General features: G+C 36.8%; 1 protein-coding gene across 13 annotated transcripts in view; it reads right to left on the bottom strand.

The window, feature by feature from the left end:
• The window catches only part of DMD (dystrophin), a 2,153,717-nt gene that overhangs the window by 1,504,622 nt on the left and 623,766 nt on the right, over positions 1 to 25,329 (bottom strand). For all 13 annotated transcript variants that reach the window (XM_015443662.3, XM_065538825.1, XM_065538826.1 and 10 more), the window contains 2 exons: positions 4,217 to 4,318; positions 4,002 to 4,109 (listed from right to left, as the gene is read on the bottom strand). In XM_015443662.3, coding sequence (XP_015299148.3) covers positions 4,002 to 4,109; positions 4,217 to 4,318 — 210 coding nt within the window. The remainder of the gene's footprint in view (positions 1 to 4,001; positions 4,110 to 4,216; positions 4,319 to 25,329) is intronic.

Below are 25,329 nucleotides of genomic sequence, written 5' to 3' on the forward strand. Positions count from 1 at the left end.
TCAGATCTTCCCATGATAATTTACATGATTCTACAAGTCTTATAATTCACCTCATAAAAGCTACTGTTTCTTGTTTCCCTTCATTTTTTATTCCTGACGCCAAATCAGTTTAAAACTTAAATCAGTTTTGATTATATAAAATAAGAGATCTACATGATTTGGACACTAATCCCAAAGATCTAGAGCAAATTAAATGTCATAATCCCCACCTCCCACCCCAACGGTAAGGAGGAGACAATCCCGTGGGTTATTAGTGATAATATTTCAAAACAAATTATACTTTTTGTAAAGAAAAGAGAGTTTTTAGCACAGTGTATCTATACCTAGACATGTAGTGAAAACTGGTGACAGATGGTACCTGTTTTGGGTCTCAGATTGTGACATATTTTAATGAACATTAAATTCTTATTCACTGCCTGAGTCAGCAGGGGAATTTTACCTCAAATTCTAGACCAGCTGTCAGGTTTTGTTAATTGGCTTAAACTATCAAATGACAAGACCTATAGAAAACATATTTTCTCTTTGTTCACAAGCAAGGTGACATAATACAGTTTTTAAACCTATTGGAAAATTATTGAGACTTTCTTAAAAGAGCATTTGTATGGCCCTGAGGCTAGCCAAGATTTCTGCTCACAAAAATGTTAACATAGAGGCACATTATTGTTAGAAATGACAGTTCTCAGTTGCAGTTATTTTTTCCAAGGAATCAACTGACATGAGGAGTACTGAAATAGACTGAAAGACCTGGACCTGAGTCTGAATGTCTTAGTGTTCATTTTAAGTCTGATACTAATGTTGTAGGATACAGGTCCTGTGTTTTTTCTTGATCTCGATTTTCTTTTGGAAATAACCTGAGTAGCTGTTCCTAATGAACTTTAGATGTGCAATTAGACTGAAGAAACACTAGATGAGATGCAAAATCTCATCTAGGTTTAACATATTTGGATTTTGTCAGTTTGTGGCTTCCTAAGAACAACTTTCTTGATTGGTAAATCTAGTCAACAATATATGTAGGAACTTTCACTAGATATTGAGATTTGGAATTTATCATCATGTAAAATAACTGTACTATTCTGGCATGTGGTACTTTCCAAAGATGGCTGTAAAATATCCTCATCTCAGATGCTTTGCTATAACTTGATCTTGGTGCTTCTCCAGGAGGAAATGAAACCTAATTCTTTTTCCTTGAATCTGGGCAGGCTTGTGACTTTTTCAACCCACAGAATATGATTGACCATCACCGTTATGATTGACTGTCTGAAGCACATGGTTCTGTATTTAACTAGCAATATATCTTGGCTCCTAATCAGAGAGCATGAATGCATTTTGATAATCAGTGGTCACTCACTTATTTACTGCAAGGATTCATATTTTACCTGAGAAGAACAATGTTTGTAAGGTATATTCTGCTTTAAGGAGATGTAATCCATGCATCCATTCCTCTAGATATGATAGAATCCATCAGCAATTTATCCTCTCCTCTCTGTGGCATGTGACAGCGTATATCACTTCCTACTTTTTTGAAGTATTTATTCTCCTCATTTTTGTGATACCACTTTCCCCCTGTGGTATTTGCTCAATCTTTTGGTTAACATCTTGTCCTCTGTCTACTCCTTGACTGTAGACATTCCCCCTGGAATCTATTCATTTCACTTAATGTGTCACTCTACACAATCCCTCAGAAGCATTTTGATTGCTTCTGAATCAATAACTAGTCATGAACCCTTTTCTGAGATTCTAGTTGTGTAGTCTGACTAATGGAAAGGATTTTTAACTTGGATGTCTCAAGGACATTTTACACTAAATATATCCAAATCTGAAATAATTATCATTCTTGTCATTCCACCAATTTCTCTTCTATTCTCCTATTAGGGCTAGTAACCCTCCGGTCACCCAAATGAAATGTCTAGGAACCATTTCGAACTTCTGCCTCTTATCACAAGTTTCATTCATCACATCTTAACATTCTAATATTTCTCTCCTTATCTTAATACCCAATGCTACTTAGTTCAGGTCTTCCAATTAATCCTCATACCATCAAACATCTTCCTACCAAAAAGTATTACAAAAATGCAAATATGATTCTTTTGCAAACTCTCAATGGTGTCCCATCAGCTGCAGGCCAAAACTACAAATATAGCTGATATTTTTGCACTTGTGTTTTGAAACTTATACAGGTTACTTTTCTGAACTCTATTTTTGGTAGTCACATCACTTAATAAAGTCTATATTCATTGAGAAATAATTTCTTATCAATAATAAGCTAACTTGTAATAACAAGTAATACATAAGTGAATCTATTTTAAATTAAAAGACCAATGCAGGTTAGCATTTATGGAGCAAAATATATATATATATATATATATATATGAAACAAATATCCGGTAAAATGGTACGTATTTAAAATAAGTGGAAAATTTACTTAAGTTTAGAAATGATTTCATTATTATGAAGTACAATATATAATATGAATACAGATATAAATTGATTCACTCAGGTGAAATTATGAAACACTACTTACAATCATTTTGTTTTATAAAAGTTCATATCAAGTGAACATTTAATCAAATCTATCAAAAATTTTAAGAAATCATAATACAGAATATTTCACTTGAAAAATTAAGCTCACAGTATCAGACTGGCCTCTTTTACTAGAGATGATGAAATTCACAGAGTAAGAGAAACTTTGAAGTATTTTTATTTTATTTTATTTTATTTATTTATTTATTTATTTTTTTGAGACGGAGTCTCGCTCTGTCGCCCAGGCTGGAGTGCAGTGACTGGATCTCAGCTCACTGCAAACTCCGCCTCCCGGGTTTACGCCATTCTCCTGCCTCAGCCTCCCGAGTAGCTGGGACTACAGGCACCCGCCACCTCGCCCCGCTAGTTTTTGGTCTTTTTTTTTTTTAGTACAGACGGGGTTTCACCATGTTAGCCAGGATGGTCTTGATCTCCTGACCTCGTGATCCGCCCGTCTCGGCCTCCCAAAGTGCTGAGATTACAGGCTTGAGCCACCGCGCCCGACCGGATTTTTGTTTTTTAATCTTGGAAATTCCTGCAGAAACCAAATGTTTCAATGAAGCCTTTTCTGAAGTCCATTTACTGCAAAGAAATCTCATTTCTCAAAACTTGAGGCATTTATAATCAATGCCATTTGATTGGCTTTAATGTATTTTGTTTGAAAAAGTAGGTGATATTGTTTGGATCTCTGTCTTCTCCAAATCTCATGTTGAAAGGTGATTCCCAGTGTTGGAGGTAGGGTCTGGTGGGAGGTGACTGGATCATGAGGGCGGATGTCTCATGAATGGCTTAGCACCATCCCTTTCATGATGAGTCAGTTCTCATTCAGTATTAGTTCACATGAAATCTGGTTGTTTAAGAGAGTCTGGGACATTCCCCTTATCTCTTTTGTTTCCACTCTTGCCATGTGATATACACTGGCTCCCCTTCTCCTTCTGCCATGATTGTAAGCTTCCTGAGGCCCTTACCAGGAGCAGATGCTGGTGTCATGCTTCTTGTACAGCCTTCAGAACCATGAGCCAATTAAATCTCTTTATTTTATAAGTAACTTAGTCTCAGGTATCCCTTTATAATAAACTAAGGTTAAACTCCATCAATGTGAGGATAATCGTCACTTAGTATCTCTCACATATTATTCTGAGAATCAACTTTAGTCTCTTTTTTTTTAGAACTATGCTGCTTAGAACTTTATGAAAGGCTCACAAACGTTTCTTAGTATTACTTTATTAACTTTAATTGAAGTCTTATTCTGGTATGCTGTGTTTTATCAATAGTACAACTTTGTTTGAAAAACAAAGTTGAAAATCCAGCTAGAGTTTTTCCCCATTTTAATTCAGAAAAGTAGAAATATGACATTTTTGAATAATCTACGATCCAAGCAAAAATAAACATTTAATATTCCATAGCAAAGAAGAGACTAAATAATAGTGGTAATATACACTACTGGGTTATAAGACTATTGAAAGCTAGAAATTACATACGGCCAGTTTTTGAAGACTTGATAACATTTCATTTTGATCCTTAAAGCCAGTTGTGTGAATCCTGTTCACCACATCTTCTTTTTCTGAAAGCCATGCACTAAAAAGGCACTGCAAGACATTAAAGAATTCCAAGGAATAAATAAACATAAATCTTTACTTTTCCAATTTATTATCCCCCCATGCCTTTTACAGCTAGTTTCTCACACATGACTCACCTGTTCTTCAGTAAGACGTTGCCATTTGAGAAGGATGTCTTGTAAAAGAACCCAGCGGTCTTCTGTCCACCTGCAGATGTTTGCCCATCGATCTCCCAATACCTGGGGAAGAGACAATCAACCACAGCATCAGTAAACAGTTGGTAACTATGTTTTATTAAAAATGGCATGAATAATCCGCCAAAGTATCTAATTTGAGTCTCCTATGTATGCTAGAAGTTGGAAAGGACACTCTTCCTGATCTGCTTACATTTAAATAAGGGGTGTGACTTTGTCTTTATCTGACCAAGTCTTGTACCCTTCGTAGAAAAGCAAAGATACAAACAATATGAAGTGGTTATTATATCACTATATAACATGGCTCCATAGCAAACGTAAGATAACAAAGACATACATACAGAATTAGAGAGGATTTTGCAATGAGAACAAGTAAAAGGTGTATCTTCCTTAGGTTTGAAAATACACTCTAAAGAATAAAAATCTGACTACTAAATACCTCAAAAGACTCTTAATTGAAGCAATCTTGCATAATGAGAATTGCCTACCGTTTGGATTGCAGAAGAAAGTTATTAGTAACTTAAGCTCTATTCATATGTAGATTTTTCAATTTTCTCAATTATTACAAAATTATTAAAATGTTCTGTTTTTAAACTACTCTAGTGAGAAACCTTATCTCCGAGTAAAAACTACTACATCATTAATGTGTCACTAACGTCTAAGAACACACACTGTTTTAATATGTAACATAAACCAACTACCAACGATTTTTGGAAGGAAAACACGTATTGTGATGCTTTCTATGCAAAGGAAGCATTTAAAAAATGGCATTTAGCTCAACCTCATTATGATGCACTTTATAGCCTAAAATTTCAACTTTTTGTGACTTTTTCACATAAATAAGCAACTTATTTTCTCATATATGTTGGACCTTTAAAGCTAGAAATCATAAAATACTGACATGCTTTATTTTATATAGAATTAGACCTAGAAAAATGTTTATAACTCATATTTTTGAAAAATCTATTGTCTAAGATAAGTCTCATAATTTCTATGTTACTTGATACTATGTATATTAACCCATCTAGAGGATATTAACACATGATTTAAACAATGCAAATGAAATTAGCATCATGAAAATAACCCACTGATTTTTTTTTTTTTTTTTTTTTTTTGGATACAGAGTTTTCCTCTTGTCACCCAGGCTGGAGTGCAATGGCACTATCTCAGCTCACTGCAACCTCCACCTCCTGGGTTCAGGCAATTCTCCTGCCTCAGCCTCCCCAATAACTGAGATTACAGGTGTCCGCCACCATGTCCGACTAATTTTTGTATTTTTAGTAGAAACGGGGTTTCGCCATCTTGGCCAGGCTGGTCTCGAACTTCTGACCTCAGGTGATCCACCTGCCTCGGCCTCCCAAAGTGCTGGGATTACAGGCATGAGCCACTGCACCTGGCCCTAATCCACCTATTTCTAAGTGACTTGGAGAGTCACGTTTCTTAAATTGTTTCATCTACCACCACTTAAAAAATATACACGCATAAACAGAAGGCAGTCAACATTTTCGTACAGTATTAAAATCATCATGTACTTATATGCAGCTCAGTCATAAGTGAGTTTTCAGTTTTTCTTCATAAATATCAATGTTATTGCTTTCAGCATAATGTAACTGGTTTTTATTTTTTGTAGTTTCACTTTCTACTCAACTTATTTTGAATTATGTTTACAATAAAAGCCATAGCTCTCAGTGATGTGAGACACCCACAGGAAATGTGCCAACCTTAAATCAATGAATTCAATAACTTCAACCATTTAATTATTACGAATGCGTATATGTAGGTTTTTTCTAAAACATACTTGAATTTCTTTAGTGAACTTCCTAGTGACCCTGTCAGTACATGTCAGGTAAAATGGCAAGTAACAAAATGGTTAATAGATTAGTTGTGGCAGAAAAAAGCTTCAAATGAAGAAAATCTTACCTCTTAAGTATAAACTACACCATCTGCCTGATGTGATGATGCAGATCTTAAAAGTCAAAATGTGGGAAATTTATTGTGGCCCATCAACTCTAGTAAAGACGACAGTCAATGGAAGAAGGGGCAAACTCAAGCTATAGCATCATATTCACAAACAAAATAGAGACTTCCAAGTACATACAGCATCTTCTCTCTAGTACTACAAGACATATAGTGTCCACTGAAGCAGTATTTTAAGCCTGTAACCCCATAGGTAGAAATGTATAATTGATTTTAGTGGGAATACAAATCCAAATAAAGATCTCCTATTCTAGGTTGCATAAGATTTTCACATTTATTGAAACTCTGAGATGTATTAATGTGATGCATGTAATATTGCAGTTGTATTCACTGAATGAGTCACAAAAAACTAATATGGTAGTTCTCCTTTATCCGCATGGGATATGCTCCAAAATCCTCAGGTGGGTGCCTAAAACTGCAGCTACTACAAAACCCTATACATAGTATTTATGAATTTTTCTTTCTTCACAATTTCACAGATAGATTTGTTCTTACCACAGATTGTGAGCCACCCCAGCAAATGATTTTTTTGCCTTATTAAGTTGGGAACTGTCACCTTTTCACATAAAGAAAAACCCTTTACAGTTTTCCTTTAGCATATGTGAATTGCCAACATAACTACTCTTGCACTTTGGGGCCATGACTACGTAAAACAAGGGTGACTTGAACACAAGCACTGCAGGATCATGACAGTGAATCTAAGAACCTAGACAGGTAATAAGTAATGGGCGGGTAGCATTGACAGCATGAAGACGCTGGACGAAGGGGTGATTCAGTCCTGGGTGGGACACAGGTGGGATGGCACAAGACTTCATCATCCTACTCAAAACGGCATGCAATTTAAAATTTATGAATTATTTCTGGAATTTTTCATTTAATATTTTCTGACCATGGCTGACTGCCAGTAATTGAAGCCAAGGAGAGCAAAACCATGGATAAGGGAGGGAGGGAGGGATTGCTGTAAACACTCTTTTGGGTATACAGGCAACCTATTTAAGACAACTATTTAAAAAATACCACTAAAAGTATCCTTTGTATCCAAATAATGATTATAGATAATTTTGATAATTTATCGGAGAAAGTTTGTGATTCAGCTAATATTTAGCTTACAGTTAATGATAGCCATCAATGCATTCATTCATTGGTAATTAATTTACTATATAACAAATATGCATCAACTATCTGGATATGCCAAATATAAACAGAAGATGTTACAGGCTGAATAGTGTCCCCTGAAATCCATGTTGAAGCCCTATGCCCCACCTACTATATCAGAATGTGCCCATATCTGGAGATAGTGACTTTAAATAGACGTTAAGTTACAATGAGTCTATTAAGGTTGCTCTATTCCAATATGATGGGTATCCTTATGAGAAGAGGACATTTGGACACAGCAAAACACCAGGGATGTGTACAACAGAGGAGACCCCACATGAGGACGCAGGAACAAGGCGTTCATCTGCAAGCCAAGGACAGGGGCCTCACAAGAGACCGACCCTTGCCAGTACCTTGGTCTTGAACTTCTGGTCTCCAGAATGGTGAGAAAATAAATTTTTATTGTTTAAGCCACTAGTCCATGTTATTTTTTAATGATAGCCCTGACAAAGGAGTAATACAAAAGACATTTAAGAGAGATGGATTCTTTTCCAAGAAATACGTGTCTAAATGTCTGTCAAAGAAAATAATACCAACCCCTTAAAGAATTGCAAATACTAAACAAGAGTATGTATTGGAAAGTATTATTGATTTGAAACAAGTTATTTAAGAGTTGGTCGTTGTTTACATTTTGCTTGATCATGGTTCTTACATCAAATCTAAGAACTGCCAAGGGTCATCTATTTTACTGTATTCACTCTAGAAAGGCACCCATTAGATCTTTACAAATAGATGTTTAGTCTTCAAGTATATTCTTTAAAGGTTTCCAACACAAGAGAGCATACATATCCTTTACATATCCTTTAGTAACATATTCTATTGCTTAAACCTATGTTACTCTTAGAAAATACTCAATGAACTGAAACTAAGTCACTTCTGTAGCAATGTGGGCATAGTGCTTTCTACTGATCTCAGTGTAAGTAGATAAGTGAAATAGAAATTACTTGCTCATACGTTGTACACATCTGCCCATACATTTTTGTGATGTCATATGTACAAGTATAAATAGATGTACGCAAAGTGCTTAAATTTATGGATTTACCTATTTATTGCTTAGCAATATTGGCGTTAATTTGAATTACAAAGAATGAAGCAAAACAATTGAAAGACTATCCCTCAGCTCTAGAATCACTCAAAGATGCTGGTTTGCCTGAATGGCTTTAACAAAATTGCTAGACAAGTGTAAGAAATTGGATCAAATGGGGCTAATATAGTTTTTTAAAGAACCACTGTATTAGGATTAGAAACCTCTTCTCTAGAGAAAAAAAAAATGCAACTTCAACTCAGTGTTTCTCTGAGTTTCTATTTACGTACAGGAATCCCGTGAGCTTTTAGCAATAATGCACATTTTTATAGAGCTAGATCAACATTATACACATAAATGTATAACCAATGAATTATAAACTCTCACAAAATGGTAAAAGAAGTTAATTTTTATTTATGTTCTCATTTTGTCTCAGCAGTAAGTGAAGCTAAAGGTCAGCTCACTTTGTCTAACATATTTTCATGGACTAAATCACAACTCCATTATCGTCCATGCTCAGATCCACAATGGGGAGGATTTTTTCCTCCCATTTAATTCACATCTCATATTGTTATATGTGCCAAGGGCATTTCTCATCTGAATTCCTTTGTTTGGTTGAGTTGCCATTTCAATGCAAAAGTGAAATATGGCTACTAAAAAAACATTTGGATAAAGGTAACTGAGGAAAATTTGACAAGCCTGGGAAGTAAATCTTAAGTATGGTGACCCTTGAATTTATGGGAACCAGGGACAGAATATGAAACCTAAACTGTGCCCATCAGTATTGGCATTAAGATATAGAGTGCTCCCAGGCACATATCCACTAAGGTGGAAACAATTATGTGCCATGGATCACACAATGCATCAGCAACAGGGCTTTATAAAAGAGAGAGACCAAAACCAACCCATCTTATTTTATTGTAGGTTAAGACCCTATAATACACTCCCCTCCACTAAATGAATTTTGTGTGTAATGAGCCTTCTGAAAATCACTTATTTCTTGATTTTTCCTTCTTACTTTATCAACAACTATGCAGTTAAAAAGTATAAGCAATTTAATCTTACTGATGGTAAAATGGAAATCACATCAAAAACCACTGAAAACAACAAAAATCCATTACGAGGCTAGAAATGTGGCAGAGTCCTACTGAATAGCGTTTAGCAAGGGTATGGTTTGGTTCTCAGTTTTACACGCTTCTACAAACTTAACTGGAGCAACATACTATAAAATGGTGTACCTTATATCTTCACTAACATATGGTACAGGGCAGATAAACATATTTTGATGAGTTATGAAACAATGACTGGAAGTTTTTTTTGAAAGTATAATTCTTACTTCTATTTAAATGATCCTGTAATAATCTTGTGTCTGAACTCAAGGAACTTTTAGCTGTCACTTCCAAAGGAGCAGGTTACGGATGAGGAAACTGACAGATTGGTTAAGTAACTTGTCTAAGGTCACAGAAGTCACAGTACTGAGTGTCTGGGATTTGACCTCAGATCCATTTGGCTACAAGTTCCTGCTCGTTCATAATGGTATTCACTCAGTAGAGCATTCATTATAAAAGATATGCCTTCTAATTTGTGCTACACAACCTACAGTGAGATATCCGGATGCTGAATCCCTTTGGAGTCCTTTCATATTTTGTTTTAGCAGAAGTTTGACTAGATTTAACATTTTATCTAATCTGCTTGACAAGGATTTGAAGCTTATAATTTGATTCAAAAACATTTGATATTGTAACTCTATATTTGTTTAATCATAAAACGTCAGAAAATACTTGCACTTCCAGATTAAGAACATGTGGCCTTTGCCAGGATTTATTTTTAAAAGGTAAATATGACTGAGTTGTTAATTAAATTCTGCCTTTGCAATTGTGCTCAAAGTGTAGTGAGATTTTAACTTGAAGAAGCATGTTCTTCTCTACGCTATTTCAGTCAGTTTCATATATCATTTATTTGTATGAGTATACAAAGTGCTAATGAATAAATCTGGAAAAGCCTTTTTGTTGTTTTCACTGCTGTTATTATTTGCAGGATATTATTTAATGTTTTTTTGGCAGCTTAATAAACTCTGTACTCTCCAGCTCCCACCAGTCTATTCAGTTGGGATGCCAGAAAATACAGAGCAGGAGTTCTAAGGAGCATTCCAGCATAACAGTCTTCTTTTCAGCATTCATCACATTCCCAGGCATTCCTTGGTACCAGGAGGTTTCCTCTTCTTTATCATTTTATACCTCGCAGACTCTGAGCTCGTTGAGGTGGGCTCCTTACCTTTGAGGTTCATGTCTTGCACAAATGTTCCAAAGCTGAATACTACCCACTGTAGTTATCAATAGGTGGCTTTTCCCCCCAATTTTTGACTTAGAATCATCTTTTTGGATCTTTGAATCTGCTAACCATTACATAAAATATAAACTTCTTGCATTCTCACTTCAGTTCTACTGTTGTTCAACTTCATAACATCTGTGAACAAACTCAATCTTGCTGTGCTTTAGTTTTCTCACCAGTGAAATGGAGATAATAGTACCGACTCTCCTGGCCAGGTAACTGCTAGGGTCAGATAGATCAGTAAATGTGAAAGTGCTCTTAAAACTGTGATGAATTATTGAGATACTTGTGATAGTAAGACTTTAGAGCTCAGTCAGTAGAAAAACCAGCCTTTATTCCAGATGTGATAAATCTGGAACATGACAGAATTTTAATATAGAACAAAGTTAAACATTTTAGAAGGACACAAAATTATAATTTTGTTTGCATTTTTTCTATAGTTGATAAAGCTTATGTTTTGTACGAGAGTTGAAATCTTTTACCTTTACATTTTTAAACACCAGGTCATATTCCAATAGGTATCTTTCTTTTCTTTTTCTTTTTTTGAGACAGAGTCTTTTTCTGTCCCCCAGGCTAGAGAGCAGTGGCACGATCTGGGCTCATTGCAACCTCCACCTCCCAAGTTCAAGGGATTCTTGTGCCTCAGTTTCCCAAGTAGCTGGGATTACAGGTGTGAGGCACCACACCTGGCTCATTTTTGTATTTTAGTAGAGACAGGGTTTCACCATGTTGGCCAGTCTCGTCTCAAGCTCCTGACCTCAAGTGATCTGCCCACCTCGGCCTCCCAAACTGCTGGGTTTGCAGGCATCAGCCACTGAGTCCAGGCTCCAATAGGTATCTTATTTAAAAGTAAGGGCATAGAAAATAAATATCCCCCTCTATGTCTCATGCCACATCTTGACATCACAACTTTTCATCCACAAGAAATCACAAATTCTAACGTACATAACTAATAAAATGCATAAAATAATGTAGGTGTAAGAGAATGGGTAGTAATGGGGACTGCGGCTAAATGAAGAGTCTGTGCTGGAAAGAACAGGGCAACTTGACTCCTGCTCTGGTTACTATGTAGAAAAACAGACTGACGATCATTAGATCATTTGCTTTCTCCAGAGAGGTTAGAAATTCTTTGTTCATGTCACATTTTTCTCAATTTCAAACAATGCTAACTAATAAAATACTATTAAATACCATAGGGACTAAATAGAACTTTATCTGGATACATCTGTAATTTTAGATGCAATAGACCAATTCCTAGAAAAACACAAATGATTCAAGCTGACTCCAAAATGGAAAATCTGGAAATACGCAATTTTGAAATTCCAATTAAAAATGGACATTTTTATGCGTATTAAATACATTAAAAAAACGTTAATTTAAAACTTTCCCATTTGCAGATTCCAGTTATGAAGCAAGTTCCCAAGCCTGCATAATCAGGTACCTAAACCTAGCAAGTATATCACAAGAAAGGAAAATAGCAGGCCATTTTCATGGACATAAAGGAATACCTATGAATCAAAGAAAATCTAGCAATACACAAAAAAGATTATACGTCTTATCCAGGTTTAGTTCATTTCAGGAAGAAAGGCTTTAACATTAGAAAACCAAGCAATGTGATTTGACATATAGCAGAATAAATAAGAAAACAAAATATGACCATCTCAAATGATTCTGGAAAAATATGTAAAATTTGGCATCCAATAATAAAACCTCTTAGAATATTAAGAACAGAAGGTATCTATAACAAACCTACAGGAGAGATCATACTTAATGATGATTTATTAAAGGTCTTGTCTCTGAGACTTAAAATGAGAAATAAATATCCACAATATTCCCATTGTACTAGAGTATTTATACAGTACAATATGTCAGGGAAAAAAAATAATCTGAAAAATAACTGGAAAAGGAGAAAGAAAACTGTCATTACTCAAAAACAACCTATATATGTACATCTGAATAATACTATAGACAATGTATTCAAATTATTAAGTAAATGTAGCAAGGTCTCTGGATACAAGACCAAGAAAAAATCAATTGTATTTCTTCATATCAGCATAAATAGAAAATGAAATTTCAAAAATATATTCATAGCACTAAAAATATTAAAAAACCAAGAAATACATCTTAGAGGAAGTTTAAGAGTCTTTACTTTAATAACTATAAAACGGCCGGGCGCGGTGGCTCACGCCTGTAATCCCAGCACTTTGGGAGGCCGAGACGGGCGGATCACGAGGTCAGGAGATCGAGACCATCCTGGCTAACACGGTGAAACCCCGTCTCTACTAAAAATACATTAAAAAAAAAAAAAAATGAGCCGGGCGCAGTGGTGGGCACTTGTAGTCCCAGCTACACGGGAGGCTGAGGCAGGAGAATGGCATAAACCCGGGAAGCGGAGCTTGCAGTGAGTGGAGATCGCGCCACTGCACTCCAGCCTGGGTGACAGAGCAAGACTCCGTCTCAAAAAAAACTATAAAACATTACTGAGAGAAAATAAAGGCCTAACTAAATGAAAGGCTATTCCATGTTCATGGATTGAAAGACTTTATGTGATTAAAATGCTAATTCTGCACAAGTTGATCCAGAGAATAGATGAAATCCAATTAAAACCACAACAGATTCTTTTTGGGGGCAGGGTTCACAAGCTGTTTTTAAAATTCATATGGAGATCGAAACGGCCAAAAGCAGTCAAGATAATCTTTAAAACGGAAGAAAATAAAATGGCTTTTATTGACCAACTGACCAAAACAAACTTAATGTAACTAAACTCTAGACAGGTTTTTATTTAACTGTAGGCTCCTGACCTCTCTTTTCTTAGAGCAACTATATATATTTATATATATTATATATAATATATATACATAAAACTTTCTTTAAGAAAACTTGCAACCATAAACATATTCTCTGCCTCTTTGAGATGTAAATCTTCTACAACCCAGGAATATCTTTCTCAAGGACCTAGGAGCCATCTCTTTGAAATGTAATTGTTAATGATAGCACACCTATCTCCCAGTCTCTGTGGGAGGGTAGGAGCTTAACTTCATTAAGTGCCAATTAACAATCATAGATGGCCTAATCACCATTCTAACCCCCTAACATCTTCCAGTAGTTTTCTACTAGCTCTCCCCAGTGCTTAAAATCTCTCCTGCCTTTCTTTCATTGGAAATGATTTCCATCTCTCTCCCCTATGGCAATAGTCTTGATCCATGTATTTCTGTAGTCTTGAATAAAGTCTTTCTTGTCTGTTTAACTGCCTGCGCAAGTTTTCTTTTACAATATTACCAGATACAGGCCAGGCGTGGTAGCTCATGCCTGTAATCCCAAGACTTTAGCAGGCCAAGACTGGTGGATCACCTGAGGTCAGGAGTTCAAGACCAACCTGACCAACATGGTGAAACTCTGTCTCTACTCAAAACACAAAAAAATTAGCCAGGCATGGTGGTGGGCACCTGTAAACCCAGCTATTCAGGAGGCTGAGGCAGGAAAATTGCTTGAACCAGGGAGGCGGATGTTGCACTGAGCCAAGATCTCGCCACTGCACTTCAGCCTGGGCAACAACAGCGAAACTCCATCTCAAAAAAAAAATGTTATCAGATATTAAAATTTATTATAATGCTATAGTAATTAAGACAATGTGGTATTAGCGTAAGGATAGGCAAGTAGAGAAATAAAACTGATGAGAGTCCAAAAACTGATCCATGCATGTATAGGCATTTTATTTACAATATTTTTGTCAAAGACAGCACCATAGAATATTGAGGAAAGGATGATCTTATTGAAAAGCTTTGCAGTAAGACCATCCTTTCTTCAACATTCTACAGTGTCAACTTGTTGTTTCAGTTGGATCTATATGGGAAAATATGGACATTCATCCCTTTCTCATACTTGTAATAATAGGTGGATCATAATACGAAAGGTAAAACAAAAAGTTCCTATATAGCAACCCAGGACCATAGCTTCAGAATTTTAAAGTAGACAGTCTTATTTTTAAACTGAGGACAAAAGTACACTAAACATAACAGAAAATACTGAAGTGAAATATGTTAAATTTAAACTTCCGTTTATGAAAAAATGTATCATTAAGGGGTAAAAAGGTACCCACTCAAAAAGAAAAATGTAATAAACAAAGAATATCCAGAATATATATATTTTAAACTAAAATAAATCACTAAGAGAAATATAGAAAATCCAGTAGAAAAATAGGCATTTCACGGAAGAGTTCATTTTAATGGCCAGTAACAACTGAAATGGTATTCAACTTCATTAGTCATCAGCATATACAACTGAAAAATGAGAGATGACATTTTACAGCTACCAGAAAGGCTCAAATTAAAAAGTTTAATAACCAAGTATTCAAGAACATATGAAGCAGTTTGTACGTTCATTTACTACTGTTGAGAATATGAATTTACACAACTTTGGAAAACCCTTTGTTAATATCTTGAAAGCTAAATATGCATATACCCAATGGTTAAGAAATTCTATTCTTAGGTACATACCTAACACAAAAGCTTACACATATATGCAAAAATATATGTATAATTTATGTTCATAGATGAATTATTTTTAATGCTTCCAAACTGGAAACACCCCAAATTTTCTGAACAGTAGAGTATGTAAAATGTGGTATGTTTGTACAAAGTAATTTTATCCAGCAATGAAAATTAATGAAGTAATGCTATAAGCAATATAGTGAACCTCATAAATATAGTATCCAGTGAAAAAAGCCCATTTAAAAACTGCATATATAAAAGTTTCATTTAGATCAGCTTAAAAATGTAGCAACACTAATCTGCAGCATTGGAACTCAGGATACATGTTACCTTTGAGGAGGTGGGAAGAGTTTATGATACCATAGGGCTAGATGGAGGCTTCCTGGTTGCTGGTAACATACTGTCTTTTTCTGGATGTGGAATCATGGTATGCTACTTCTGTAATAAGTCTTTAAGCTGTAATTATAACTTACGTACTTTGCTTGATACTTCAATTTAAAAAGGGCCATAAAGTTTACATTTTTTTCAGAGACCATCAACAGATAAATAGAAAACAGGTTATATATACATAGTGGAATGCTATTTGGCCATAAAAAGGAATGAAATAAAGCCATTTGCAATGACATAAACGGAACTGGAGGTCATTATTACAAATAAAATAAGCAGGCACAGAAAGACAAAATACCACATGTTCTCACTCGTATGTGGGAGCTAAAAAATTTGATCTCATAGAGCTAGAGATTAGAATGATAGATACCAGAGACTGGTAAGGGTGTGCAGATGGAATGAAGAGAGGTTGTTTAATGGGTACATACACTTAGATTGAAGGAATAAGTTCTAATGTTCGATATCAGAGTAGGATGATTATATAATTAGATACAACAGTGTATATTTCAAAATAACTAGTAGACAGGATTTGAAACGTTCCCAACACATAGAAATGATAAATACCTCAGGGTATTAAGGTTATCTATCACCTCAAGTATTTATCATTTATACATTCCATGCATGTAACAAAATATCACATGTACTCTATAAGTATGTAGAAATATTATGTATCAATACACTTTAAAAATTTTTGTAAATGTATTAATACTTGCATTCATAAAGAATATTACTGGCTGGGCATGGTGGCTCACGCCTGTAATTGCAGCACTTTGGGAGGCCAAAGAGGACAGATCACGAGGTCAGGAGATCGAGACCATCCTGGCTAACATGGTGAAACCCCGTCTCTACTGAAAATACAAAAAATTAGCTGGGGTTGGTGGCAGGTGCCTGTAGTCCCAGCTACTTTGGAGGCTAAGGCAGGAGAACGGTGTGAACCTGGGACGCAGAGCTTGCAGTGGGCCGAGATCGTGCCACTGCACTCCAGCCTGGGCAACTGAGCGAGACTCCATCTCAAAAAAAAAAAAAAAAAATTATTGTTCCAGCATACTTGCTTATATTTCTCCTGTAATTTTGTATGGTAAGTATTGTGACCACTATTATCTTTGAGCTTCATTTGATAATTTTACCATGAGATAATTTATTGTTCAGCTCATAAATCAAAGTCGGAAGAGAGAACAGATGGAGTAATCTAGACACTGTGTTCTTTCAAATCTACCTAACACCCTATTGGCCAAATGTATTACAACAGACCATGTATTAACATAAATTGAAATTCAGCGTTAACCGTATACTTACAGTACATTGGCTTTGCATGTTCAAATTTCATTAGAATATTTAACATTTATTTACACTTGATACAATGTGCAGTTGAAAAAATGCACATATCAAAGCTGTTCAAAACATGCTCAAAAGTTTTCTAATAACTGAATGATATGCCATTTTATATTTGAGTAAATAAAATTAAAAATCCAGTTCCTCAAGCATACTAGTCACCATTCAAGTGCTCAAAATAGCCAAATGTGTATAGCAACTTCCTTATTGAACAGTGTTGTTCTAGAAAAAAAATTTTTATATACTAATGCAATCGAGTGTGACAGGTGGTAATATATATAAACTGCTTATATATATAAACTATATATATATATATAAACTGGTCTCTTCTAGAACTGTTATTCTAGAAGAGAAAAATATGTATATACTATTGAAACTGAGTGTGACAGGTGCTAAAATAAATATATATATGTTTATATTATATATATTTGTACCTGTAAATTTAACTCATTCATGCAAATGCTATATATATTCATATATATGAATATATTGCATTTTATACAGATAGAGAGTATTTGCATGAACAAGTTAAATTTACAGGTACAAATACATTACTTTGTTAGATAGGCTTCTGCATTCCCCCTTTGCTGATTAGTAAACTGAAACTGAAAAAAATCACATAATTTTCTCAAGGTCACATAGCAATTTTCTACTATGAATTTGAGAGATTAGGAGAAATCCCAGGTTGAGGTGTCACACATCTGAATACCAGTGTCAGCCTTGCCACCTGCAAGCTATATGAACTTGGATTTAACTTCATTATGCATTGGTTTTCTCATTTGTGATATAGGGGTGACATTACATACAAAGTATGTAAAACTCCTGAAAAATAATAAACCAGCTACTCATTATAATTATTGCTTCATGGGCAACAACTGTTGATGCTTAGCTTTGTGAATTATTTTCATCACATTTACAGTTTTTTTTTAATGTGTTTAATTCACCAAATACAAAATTAGGACGTGAGTGAAACATCAAAATATTTCAACCATGTTCCTCTTCCTAAATAACTTCTATTTCTTAATTTGATAGGGCCAACATTCTGTAAACTTTCTTTCTCATACTATCCCAAAGATATGTACTATAAAAACTTTTCGTTACCTAAGTGACATTTAGGCTATGAGAGAAAATCAGACTTTATCGTCTTTCTGAACAACTACCTTTCACAGTATACCATTTTCTTTCCAAGTGACTGTCTTTGTTATTTTAACATTCTCTTTGTAACTGAGATATAGCACATTCCCTTTGGAACCTGTGTGATACGTTTCACAAGTTAAAACTATTAACGACACTAACATCAGTGTCCAAAAAGATGTTACCATTAAATGTCTGTCCTTCTTATTGTCCACTTATCCAGATGTTACCTTTGAAAATTATCATTGCTGGTCAAAATGATTGGCAGAATGTAGTGTTTGACTTCTAGTTTGCCATTACATTCAGATTGTGTTTTCTTATGAAAGTAATTTTGAGAATCATGCTTTTTAAATCTGAAGTTCTCTACAGAATGAGGGAGAATTATGCTTCTACTAGGTAAGATTGGGCAGCATTTCCTTTTATTTTCTTGCACTCCACCTGTATTGGAGGGGACATTGGAGGTCATCAAGTCTAACTTCCCACTCAGTATGTCATCTCTTTTAAAACATACTTGAACGAGAGATTCTGGTTTGTGCTAAATATTATTATGAAGAACAGCTTGCCAGTTTCCACAACTCTTATTCCACTGTAAGAAGGCTTTGGGGTGATGATAATAATAGTAACTAATATTATTATTGCTTACTATATTTCAGTGATTTTTAAACGTTTTAGCTTCTCAACTACCTTTTTACCCTTTACAGATATCCCATAATGTAGGTTCTAATACAATCCTCATATTAAAGATGGAGAAACTAAAGCCAAGAATGGTTAAGTGGCTTGCTCAAAGGCATACTGTAGATAAGGAACAGAGCAGGAAGGGTCTATTTGTAGAGTTTCTCCTAATTGCCTTACAACAAAAAGATCCCCCTTTTAAGTCAAAAATTCTTTCTTGGAATTATATCCAACCATCTGCTCATAGGTTCATTCAGTTATCTAACAAGAGTTACTGATTACTTATATCTGAGAATGCATGCAAAAATGTGTAAGACAGATCTCATGGAACTGAGATTCTAATAAAAGAATAAAGCACAGCAGTATTAACTGCAAAAGTGTATGATAGGTACACAAACAGGCATAGTTATTATACAGACATGGTACAAAGAGGTAGTAGTCATCACTAGGTAAAGTGGCCAATTTCATGGAGGAAAACTTGAAATGAGTTTTCTATACATAGATGAAATCATCAAAGCAGATCTTGTGAAGCAGAGTCGTCTGTTTAAACCAGGTGGTATGTGCAAAGAGGTGGTAACATACAGGGTATCAGAAACAGCTTGTATGAATCAAACGCAGGTTGAGGGACATAAAGCAGATAACATGAGACAAGTCTAGAGAGAAGGGTAGGAGTCAGGTAATCAAATACCCTGTAGGCCAAATACCAGAATCTGTAGAGGATGGAAAGTGACTCAGGATTTTAAGCAAAGGAGAAATGATTAAATGGGTTCTTGGGGACCCACACGACTTCAATATGGAGAAGAGCAGTAAGACTGAAGGCAAGGACTTTGGGTGTTTATGATATGGCCTTTACCTTGACAAATGTTGACAGGAACAAAGATAAAATAATACATACAAGATACGGTTAAGAAATATTTTGACATCGCATGCAAAGGGCTCCTAAGGGAAAGGACAGGGATGAATTTGGGATGACTCCAGTTTTCTGGTACAGGTGTCATGATAAATGCTACTGCAATAACAAAAGTAAGAAATTCAGTAAGGAAAGCAGGTTTAAAGGAAGGCAATGTACAATGAGTTAAGTTTCATCTTGTTGAGTTTGAAATGTTGTTTGGACTTCAAGGATACATCCAGAAGATAATTAGAAGAAAATGGACTCAGGAAAGATCTGAGCAGAAGACATCCAGAGTTATCAACTTCTGTCTGTTTCTGATATTACGACATTTTAAAAAAAAAAGAGAGAGAAAGTGCCTTCCTTTTGCATGACAATAGTGCTCATGTGCCATTTCTCTCTGATTAGTTATTTTTTAATTAAATAACCACCCATTCTACAAGTATTCTTCACAGGATGCTGCCATCTGAGAAAATCCAGCTAAGACAGAGTACCAATCGTGGGCCTAAAATATAGTGTATTCAAACCAGCCAGCATAGAGTGTAATTACTAGTTCTTATAATCTAGACACTATATCACAGTCTGTGATTGCATTAACTAAGAACCTGTATCATCCTTCTTAATATCAAGCTTGTTTCAAAGCATGTGCACTCTTCCTCATATGTGCTTTTTTATGTATATGCATGTATATACATATACACATGCACAAAGATATACATATGTGTATATATACAAATGTACATAGAGATGTATAGAAATTTAACTATACATTTATACATATATTCATATATAGACAAAATTACATGTGTTTTTATACACTTACATTTGTATATACTTACATTTATATCTATAGATGGGAAGTCAGACCCTTTTTATCTCAAACTAATTCAATTGATTTATACTACTCGTGTTTTTAAAAAGCAGCAACATTTCAAACTATAAACATGATTTTTCTGACTTAAAAGATTAGGATGTAACATTTGTATATCATATTCTAACTCCTGAGGACATAGCTATAAACCTTCTAATATGGGAGGAGAAATATTCCATTAACCACTCCTACAGGGGCACACTTTGCACAGAGCCCCAGCTAAACCCTCAAATGGCTTCCTTCCCCAGAATTTTCCGACACTGCAGGTTGAATAAAGGTGTATAATCATTTTCAGTCAAATGCTCTAGCACGTAAGTCAGATACTAGGAAGGAATATATTAAAACACAGACTCATCCACCAACCCTCATAGAGAAAGAAAGACTCATCTTACCAACAAACATATCACAGGGAGGCTTCGCTAAAACCTTTAGGAAAATCAAAATACCTTATATTCATTCCATTCCACTGGATCAGCCAATTTAATAAGTCTAACAAAATAATTTGTCTTAACACCACAAAGTATTTCTACAAACTGTTTCATGTCGTCTGATATAAAGTTGGTTTTCATGACTCGATTTTAGCCAATGTAGTTCAGTTCTTAGAAAACTATCTCACCTGCAAAAATTATTCCTTCAGGCAATAAACATGTTTATTAACTTCATGAGATGAGTGAGAAACCGTACCAGTGTGCCTGGCCTTATGTTTAATAATCTGATCCAAAACTGTGTTTTCCAGGTTTTCCTTCTTGAAAATAGAATACTTGTTGTGATGGTTAATATTATGGGTCAACTTCACTGAATTGAGGGATGCCTAGATTGCTGATGAAGTATTGTTTCTTCTGGGTGTGTCTGTGAGGGTGTAGCCAAAGAAGGCTGACATGTGGACCAGTGAACCGGGAGATGAAGACCCACCCTCAATGTGGGTGGGCACCACCCAATCAGCTGCCAGTTAGACTAGAATGAAGCCAGCAGAAGAGGGATAAAGTAGCTTGCTTGGTAAGTTCACTCACTCTCTTCCCATGCCTTGCAGGGCAGGTAGCTTCCTCTCCTCCTGCCCTTGGACATCAGACTCCAGGATCTTCAGTCTTTGGACTTGGGGACTTGCACTAGTGATCTCCCAGGGGCTCTCAGGCCTTTGACCTCAGACTGAGAGCTGCACTGTCAACTTCTCTGGTTTTGAGGCTTTTGGACTTGGACTGCACCAGGCTACTAGGTTCTCTCTTTTCCCAGCTTGCAGATGGCGTATCATGGGACTTCATCTTGTAATCATGTGAGCCAATTCTCCATGATAAACTCCTAAATATATATTTTATATATGCATATACACATCTATCTATCCATCCATCCATCCAGTTGGCTCTGTTCCTCTGGAGAACCCTAATACACCCTGTCTTTATACATTTTTGTAATTTTTTTTTTAGGAAAATCAAAATACAGTATGATAGTCTTGCTATGTTGCCCAGGCTAATCTTTGAACTTCTGGGCTCAAGCAATCTTACCTCTCCAGCCTCTCAAAGTGCTGGGATTACAGGTGTGAGCCACTGCACCTGGCCTCATTCTTTTCATATACTGTTAATTCTCCAAAATGTTAGGAAGTAAATTCAATATTAAAGTCTTTTAACAAAATAATTCAAATGGCTTTTATATGACCAGAAATTCTCCTGGTTTATGACCATACAGACCTTCAATACATCTATAGTTGGCTCTCAACTTTTAACTTGTACCGAATAACACATCTAAAAATAGGGATTTAATGGCTTTGCTTTTTCTCTGGAAGACATTTTCATTAGAGCATCTTCTATAAGCTAAGGGCTTAACCATGTTTCTGGTTCTTTCTTTACTAGAAACAGTTATCTCGCTAGAACAAAAGGCTTTCTTTATGTTCATTTTACAGTCTTTTTTCATGCAGGTTTTTTTAAACCATGCTCTCTTGATTTACCATTTATCCATTCTAGAAACTCTACCCACCTCCACCATCTTCCCTTATGATGGCAGCAGCAGCCTGTATGGAGCAGCAGAGATGCCAGCAGCAGCAAGGGAGGCGTGGCCAGGGCTGTGTACTTTGTGGAGCCACCAAGGGCCAGAAACAGGCAGGAGCCCTGTTCCCTGCTCAGTTGGCAGGGTGAGACCCCATGCTCCCAGGTGCAGCTGCAGCCACCCAGCCACAGCTCTGGACCTCGGCATTCCTGTGCTCTTGAGGGCCTGGGAAGTTCCCCTGCCTCCACATGCTCAGAAGTGTCTGCTCCCACAACCTGGCATCTCCTCGCTCCCTGCACTGGCTCCTGAGAGAAGCAAAGTTGCAGCTGAGCCTGGGTGTTGTCGAAATCTGACTGGTTATGTGTGTACTAGGGACAGTGCTCACATGCCAGCCCCCTGCTGCCTTGGGACCTTCTGGACTTTGGGCACTGATAAGCATGAGAGAGAGAGGCTGAGTGGAAACTGAGGGTAGCTCAGTATGGGCCTGCAGGTACCCCTTGGCATAAACTGCCTGGGCTCCATGGATGGCATGTTGATGGTGGCAGGAGGCAGACTGGCTCCCAGGCAGAAAGGGGCAGGTCCAAGGAGAAACCCCTCCTTCAAGCCAGGAATGGCCTGAAGCCTGGGGGCTGGGCTGCCAGTTCTGGGTGGAGTTTGTGGCCCGGATTGAGAACTTATGGTGCTTTTCTGGACCTATCCATGGGTGTCCATGGACCAATATGCATATACCTCCTCCCTTCTGAGCCCATAAAAACCCTGGACTCAGACAAACTTAGACATTGGGACTACCAGCTGCAGGAAGGAGCTACCTATTTTGGGTCTCCTTGACTCTTCAGGATGACCTGCCTGCATAAAGGAGCCACCCACCATGGGTCTCCTCTCTACTAAGAGCTGGACACTACCTGGGATGATCTGCCTGTGGAACGGAGCTACCCACCATGGGTCTCCTGAGAACTGTTCTCTCACTCAATGAAGCTACTTTCCACGTTGCTCACCCTCCAGTTGTCTGTGTACCTCATTCTTCCTGGATGTGGGACAAGAACTCAGGACCTGCTGAATGGCAGGACAAAAGAGCTGTAACACAAACAGGGCTGAGATATGCCCCCTGCTCACCATGTTGTGGGCAATGAGAAAGAGAGAAGAGCCATGGCCCTTTGCAGAGCCCAGACCTTGGGGCTCCTCAAGCCAGGGCTGTGACATGCTATAACACCCTCTTTGGGGCTCTGTGGTTCCTTGTGTCTCTGAGCTTTCAGGCGCCACCACGTTCCCCCTGTCCAGACATTGGTTCCTACAGAAGCTACTTGTGGTACATCTGGTCCAGCCACAGCTTCACATGGAGCTGCCACCTGTATTGACACCTGGAGCTGCCTTCCACTGCAGCTGGCATGCTTGGCTGTGCACAGTGACCAGACCCTGTGCTTGCTCACATACTTCTTGCTGCTCTGTGCCTGGCTTGCCCTTGGCAGGCATGGGATCTGGGGTAGTAGTGCAAGCCAAGCACAGCCTTCCAGGCTGAGTGGGTGGAAGGAGCCCAGCGGGCACAAGCAAAACCCAGGCAGAGATGCTGCCTGCCACAGAGGTTTCTGGCTGGCAAAGTGACATCCAAGGATCCCATGACACTTACATGCACACTTTATCCATTTTCCTCCAATCTATTATTGAGATCTTTGCTTAAATATCACTTTCCTCAGCAATCATCTATTGCCTTCAAACTTCAGTTTAAGTCAGAATAATTTCCTGTCACAAAAGCTTATTTATTGCCTTTATAAGTAAGTTGCATCCATCCTTTAACATTTGCTCATTTTAAAAAATACTTTATTGTCTATTTTCTATATTGGATTGCATGTACCAATATAGAAAGACAGTAGTTCCCATACCTACCTGCCTATCATAGTGACCATGGATGACAAAGAATTAGCATTCTGTTTCAAAGAGGGAGCCTGAGATATTGTCACCATCGTTCCAGGGTTCCGAGGAAGGCAGTAGGCTCTCAAATCATCCATCCCAACCAGGGTAGATAGTGACAAATTCTCTTTTTTTCACTGTCTTACCTGGTTACCCAACACAATCCCTGGGACACAGTAAGAACATAACAAGTACTTGTTGAAAAAAATTAAAATGGGATGTGGAATGCTTAGAAAGAGATGTGGTAATGACCTCTAAGACTGAAGACTATATAAATGACCAATTTTAGTTTTTAAATTTAGTTTATAAAAATATCTCTCAATAAAAGTAGTTCACTGGCATCACTGCCTACAAAACAGACTCTCTAGGCACTGACATCCTGGAAGCCTCTGAAGTTAAGGACAAGACTCTAACCTGTGGTAACATTGCTGAGGGACAAGCTGAACCTTTGAGAGAGAGAATTTAATTATCAGAGAATGCACTTTTCAGAATATTGCACTTCATAAGCTATGTCATCTTTCAGAATCCCTAAGCACATATGTCTGACCTGTCTTTGGTTTACTTCAAACCTTTTCCAAAGAAGACTCTAAAAGTATTTTCAAGTTAGAGAAATCCTAACATATCATCATAATAGAATTCACAGAATAAATCAATACATGGAGATATATTCTATTGGAAGTATTCTTAGAGTTCTAACTCAGAGTGCTAAGTATGCATCTCTCTTCCTTATTGGACTAAATGGGGACTTCTCTTCCTAGTTTCCCTCATCTGTACCACTTTACTAAAGACAGCTGGCTATCCTTTTTGAGCTTCTGGACGGCATTTCAACAGAATTGTAGTGCAATGAATGAAGGCATTGTGGTGATGTGGGATGCCAGGGAGAAGGAAGAGAAGGTGTGGGATGGACACTCA

This window comes from Macaca fascicularis, chromosome X (genome assembly GCF_037993035.2).
Source record: "Macaca fascicularis isolate 582-1 chromosome X, T2T-MFA8v1.1".
Classification (NCBI taxonomy): domain Eukaryota; kingdom Metazoa; phylum Chordata; class Mammalia; order Primates; family Cercopithecidae; genus Macaca; species Macaca fascicularis.